Below are 5,822 nucleotides of genomic sequence, written 5' to 3' on the forward strand. Positions count from 1 at the left end.
TGGTTGACAGAGGCTGACAGAGATACACAAAATCAGTGGCATTCCAGCAGTCCTGTACAGAACTGGCTACAGGAAAGACTGACTTGAAACCTTTGAAAGACCTTTGGTCCAAATTCACTCGGTGTTTAAATTCACTGAACTAAACCACTAGATACAATAAAAAGTGATTGCCTTTTCTTTGAGCAGCCGATCTCCTTAGGGATAAAAAAATATGACATTGTCCTTCAGTGACAATGAATGACACTGTCCTTCCATTACTGCAATTCTAGATATTGTCAGGCTGCTTATATCAAGCACACAGGCAAATAAATAAAAAGAGAACGCTGTTAAATTTAGAGTCAGCTGCATGTGAGAAAGCAAACAAAGTGAGAATAACAAACAGGTATTTCTGCCTGGTGAAACAGAGTCCTTCAGCTCCTTAACCGCTTATTGAAGTTATTGAAGGGATTATGATTAGTACAAATACTGCATTTTTTTTAAGGATTGCATATACTTTCTGTATTTACCCTCTAATAGCAAGTTTATACTTCACAAACTATTCCACAAAAGAAAAGCACATGGGTTATTCACCAATGATAAACATTTACACAGATCACATAGGAAACTGAAGTATTTTAATAGCAATACCCCGTTACAGAAGAGCCCTTCCCCTACTTTTGCTTTAGGTACGTTTAAGTGATACAAAGTCATTGTCTGTTACAGCAGTCACCTATATACAAACAGCACTAAATAAAAACTAAACACAATAGCTCTCAGATGGTAACTGACTCTAGTTTATGTATATATTGAAGTTCAAGTACTGACCAGCCTAAGTTTGTTTTCAAAAACAAAAGAACACACCAGTTTCAGAGACAAAACCACGAGGGGAGATACAGTTGTCTATGAAGACTACAAGAACAGATATACCAATAGAAATGGGACAAACTTTCAACACTAAGGCACAAGAGAATTAATACTCGAATATGGCTAAAACCTTGTTGACTACAGCATTGAGTGAGCAGTTAACGATGAGTGTTCCTATGCTCAAAACACTCGGCTACAACATTAGTGGGTTTTGTGTTCCAGATGATTTTACCTCAGTGCAGCTGCACGTGGCACTCCTAAAAAAAAAAGAAGGGGGGATGCATTTAAGAGGGCAGTGATGGGTGTTCGCTTACATTGCACTTATTTCATACCTAAGCATCAGTTCATACTTCCGCAATGAAACTGAGCTCCATCCTCTACTAATTTCATCTCTTTTTGTGGGGACCACCACCTTGGTCGCTCAAAGGGCTCCCACCCCATCACGCAACCCCACCGGCCCCAAGCACCTGGGAGCAGCATAAGGCACGATACAAAGCCCACGTAAATCGGGGGGATTTAGGTGGGCTTTGGATCAAACACACGGCTAGCTGTGGGCTGTGGGGTTGCACGGGGCTTGTTCTCTCGTGGATTTAAATGACGCTCCCCCTCGGGAAAATAAATAAATAAATAAAAAGTGCATGTCTGGAGCAAGGAGATTTAAGCGCAGGTTTAAAACGAGCATGTTCTTGAGAGTCTTCTCGGACGGGCCCTCTGTGGGATCTGTCGCTTGCTTCTAGCAGCAGAACTTTTTCTGGCACTTGTGGATGTTTGCCACCACTCGCTTTTAATCCACTGCGATCCTACAAGTTCAGACCTTGAGCATGGCTCGGGCTGCAAACCCCTCTTTACACAAATGAGGATCTCCAAAAGAAAGAAGAAAGACACAAGAAAACCCCAAATCCCGGGAGCCTGGAAAAGCCAAACCCAAGCCGACCAAAGCTTCAAACGACGCCGTGGGCAGAACCGGTAGGAACAGAGCTCAGAGACCCCATCTCTCTCCCTGTCGGAGAAGAAAAACCAAGAACAGCCCAGCAGCAGCCCGGGGCCACGTCGGGGTTGTGGGGACCGTCGCCACGCTTCACGCCCGACGCGAGGCGGCGGAGCGCCGCCGCCGCCGCCGGCCGGGCTCATGAGGTTCTCGGTGATGTAGGCCACCAGCAGGCAGATGAAGACGAGCATGACGCAGATGGAGCCGCCGACAGCCGTCATGGCGACGACGATGTCCCTCATGGCGGCGGGCTCCACGCGGAACTCCACGCACTGCGCGGGCGGCGCGGGCCTCGGCGGGGCGTAGCGGGGCTGCAGGCACAGGCGATAGCGGACCCCGCCGTGCGCCTCGGGCAGCAGGTAGTCGCGACAGGAGGCCCCCAGCTCCACGCTATCGCAGGGGAAGCGCGTGTAGGTGCCGTCCCACGAGCAGTTGAGGGCGAAGCCGCGGAGGCCGGCGGCGGGCCGCGGCGGGGCCCACTGCAGCAGGACGCTGCCGTTGCGCAGCGCGTTGGCCACCAGGGCTCCGCCGGGGGAGCGGTGAGCCAGGCAGGCCCGGGCCGAGCACTGGAAGCCGCGGGCCGGGGGTCGGAAGCACAGCCGCCCGGCCGCCGCCGCCCCCTCGGCCCGCACCTTGTAGGGGCACCACTGCTGCTGCTGCTGCTGCTGCTGCTGCTGCTGTTGCTGCTCGTCCGGGGGGGCGGCGGCGGGGGGCGGCCCGCAGAGGCAGAGCAGGGCGAGCAGGGCCGGCAGCGGGCTGGGCATGCCGGCCGCCGCGGCATGGAGCCGGGGCTCGGCAGCGCTCCGCCGGCGCCGGGGCCCCTTTTATAAGCCCCCGGGCTCCGCAGCCGCCGCGCCGGCCGCCAATGGAGAGGCGGCTCCGCCGTTAACTCTCGCCGGGCTGCGGGGCTCCAGCCGCCGGCCTGCGGCTGGCTCCGGCCGCCCGGCTCCGCGGGGGGAACGTGAGGGGCCCGGGGCTGGCAGGGAAACGGGGGCTGTGGGGATTCTGCCTTCTGTTTTTGTTGGTTCCTGGCCGCTTTAGGGCCGGGGGGGTTCAGGTTGTGAGAGAAACTCGGTGAGAAGGACCCCCAGCACCACCGCAGCGCCACCACCACCAGCATCCCCCGCAGCCCAGCTGCTGGCAGGGGTAAAACTGGGGGTCTTGGCCACCCCCGGACAAGGGGAAGAGGCTCTGTGTAAGGGGCGGCCGAAAGGCAGCTCCTGGCCGCAGCCGGACCACCCCACGCAGCCCCTTAGGGAAGATCTCCACGCGTGGAAGCGGCAGAGCCCCAGCTAATAGAAGCAGAAGTAGGGACTTCACCCAAGCAGCCCCTAACAATTCTCCAAACAGTTAAATTGGTAAAAGTTGCACTGAGTCCTGTCTTTTCCAGTTTGAAGATTTCATTCCGCACCCATAACGGTGGGGATGAGCATTCATGTTTTGATGAGGTTTCACATAGTGTCCTGAAAGCTTTTAATTCCTGGCTTCTGAGCTGCTTACTTTCCATCCACACAAAAGGGCTGTGGACAACCATAAATCCTGCTGGAAGCTGGGATGCTTCTCTCCCTTTGCTTTAAACACAGAATGTCGTTTAAAACTAAGCTTTAGTGCTCACAAAATGACCGACTTAAAGGATCTAAAAGTCTCTACAATTAACAGCGTCGACAACATTCTCTAATAAAAATTGCTTTAATTAAAAAAGGAAACAGGTGACAGCTAATTTAGCCCCCCCCTTTTTTCTCCCAAAGTTGCCAGCTTTTTGGAACAGGTAGTCACACAGGCAGCCACCTTTCAACATTCTTGCAGAACCCTTTGGAAAGGAAAGGACCATGCCGTGCCATCCCAAAAAACATCTGCAAATCACCTGTGAAGGTCTCCCCGGACCGCAGCTGAGAACCACTCTTCTGAAGACTGGAAGCATCCCTCGGGTTTTAGTGTACAAGACACGCAGTGCGAGTAGAGAGCACAGGATCTCCACCACCATCTCCTGAGCCTCTCTCAGCCATCCTCCTTCCCCACAGTTTTAGTGAGGTGGACACACGGGTACATAACACAGTTTTAACTGCTGCTTGCGGAACAAAGAGCAAGTTCAACAGCATGGTTTCAGTATCATGGCTAAACGAAAGCAATGTAACTGCAGCCCCGGCCCAGATCTTTAAGGTGCTGATTTCTGACCAGCTAAGGAGACTAGGAGAGAAACTGGTGTTTGTTAAATGCAGGGCAGGAACGTTCACAGATTAATAAAACCAAAATGCAAGCAAGAAACCAATAAGAAGAAGGGTGAAAGGTAAATATAAACGGGCGTCTACACACAAAGGAGAAGAAAGGCCAGGTATTTCATTAGGGCAGTAAAACCAGATGGAACATTCCTCCTTATAGCAGAACATACACATTTGTCCACATTTAACCTTGTGAAGTAGAAACATTATCACATTATATTGTTAAAAACCCCAGCAATGTACCTAAATGCATTGGTGTAGTTTTTCTCTACAGTGTTACCTACTTGGAGATTTACCTACTTGGAGATGCACAGCAATCCGTAAACCGTGGAAGTTTTCATTAAAAGTGTTTATTGTTTTATATGAACTTAAAATAAAAAAGTAAGGTTCTGAAGCCTATTTCTATTTCACAGCCACGTCCCCCCAGAAAACCCAAACCACAAAATATACACTTTGGACTTCAATGAAGCTGTTATTTAGAACATTCAGTGTAATTTGCAGCAATGTGGAACTTGTTAAAATAGTTTTTGTTTTAGATGCACAGAGCATTGACATGACCAAATGGCCTCATACTGAGACACCTTTTCCGGTCCGAAAGACTTGCCTTTTCAAAGTATCGAGTTTCTTAAAAATCTTTACTTATAAAATATTTAGTAGTGTGCAATTGTTTAAATTTGGTTTAAAAGACACATGCAGAGATTTTTTTTTTTTTTTTATTATTTCTGGCACCCTACCGAAAGTTGTTAGAAATCTCATGCTACTGAGCGGTACCTACTGATGTTATTGAAAATGAGATCAGCATAGAAAAGGATGCTAACGTCGTAGTACCAGCTGCTCTTCTCAGAACACGGTGATTGCAGAACACGAGGAGGTGCTGTGCTGCTGAAGGCACTTCTTGGTGGCTGAGGCAAACTTACCTGGGGGAGTTCCAGCGAGGATGCAGGAATGGCGATCTGACGGCCCTTTCTGAGAAGCGCGGGGTGTTCAGGAGAGGTGTGGAGCCAAACCAAGCCAGTTTTGCCTCCTTAAGACCTGTGCAGCTCTCCCAGCTACTGTTACTAGCAGATGGCACTCCAAAGCTACCCTTGTTTCAGTGGCCAAGGAGATCTGGCACCAGGCTCTGATCAGATTAACTGGTCCTGTGAGCGTGGGTTGGAACAGGTTTGTTGTGAGTGAAATAACCACAAATGAGCAGAACAGTGAAGGGACTGAAGTGTTCGTGAAAGGTGTTAAAACCATCCTTGGGCCACCACAGTCATCCTAGGACCTTTGGGCTCAAGGGGCCTGCAGTGCGAGGGTACACCTGTCTTCTCATTCTTCATTAACAAGACAGCTGTGTTGAATAAAAAGGGACCTAGACACACATTCCTTCGATCTCCACATTTTCTTCATGCACATGAACCCCAAGTTACAGAACAGCCCAGTCACTGCCAGGGATCTAACACCTGCCTCACCCTTTTCATGTCTATCGACTTTCACTACCACTAAAGTGCCACCAAGTTCAGCAAAAGCGGCAGGCCTCGCTCCAGAGCCAGTCAAATACAAAACAGCACGAAGACGGTGGTTGAGCTGAGTTGTGTGCTGCTGCAGGGTGCAGAGAAGGAACGAGAGCTGAAGGACGTGCATCCCCAGCAGGCCTAGGCTCCATCAGCCCATGTTAGACTTGTATTTAATCCCGAAATTTTCCAACAGCCGCACTCAAACTACATAGGATATGATCACCAGTCATTGTGAGAAACAAGTGGTAATCTCTTAAGTCATTTTTATATATA

General features: G+C 50.0%; 1 protein-coding gene across 1 annotated transcript; it reads right to left on the reverse strand.

The window, feature by feature from the left end:
• Positions 1-488: 488 nt before the first annotated feature.
• FNDC10 (fibronectin type III domain containing 10) lies at positions 489-2,754 on the reverse strand. Its single transcript, XM_048067552.2, has one exon. The coding sequence runs from the start codon at positions 2,593-2,595 to the stop codon at positions 1,513-1,515; it is 1,083 nt and encodes a 360-aa protein (XP_047923509.2). The 5' UTR covers positions 2,596-2,754; the 3' UTR covers positions 489-1,512.
• Positions 2,755-5,822: the final 3,068 nt, after the last annotated feature.

This window comes from Anser cygnoides, chromosome 23 (genome assembly GCF_040182565.1).
Source record: "Anser cygnoides isolate HZ-2024a breed goose chromosome 23, Taihu_goose_T2T_genome, whole genome shotgun sequence".
Lineage (NCBI taxonomy): Eukaryota > Metazoa > Chordata > Aves > Anseriformes > Anatidae > Anser > Anser cygnoides.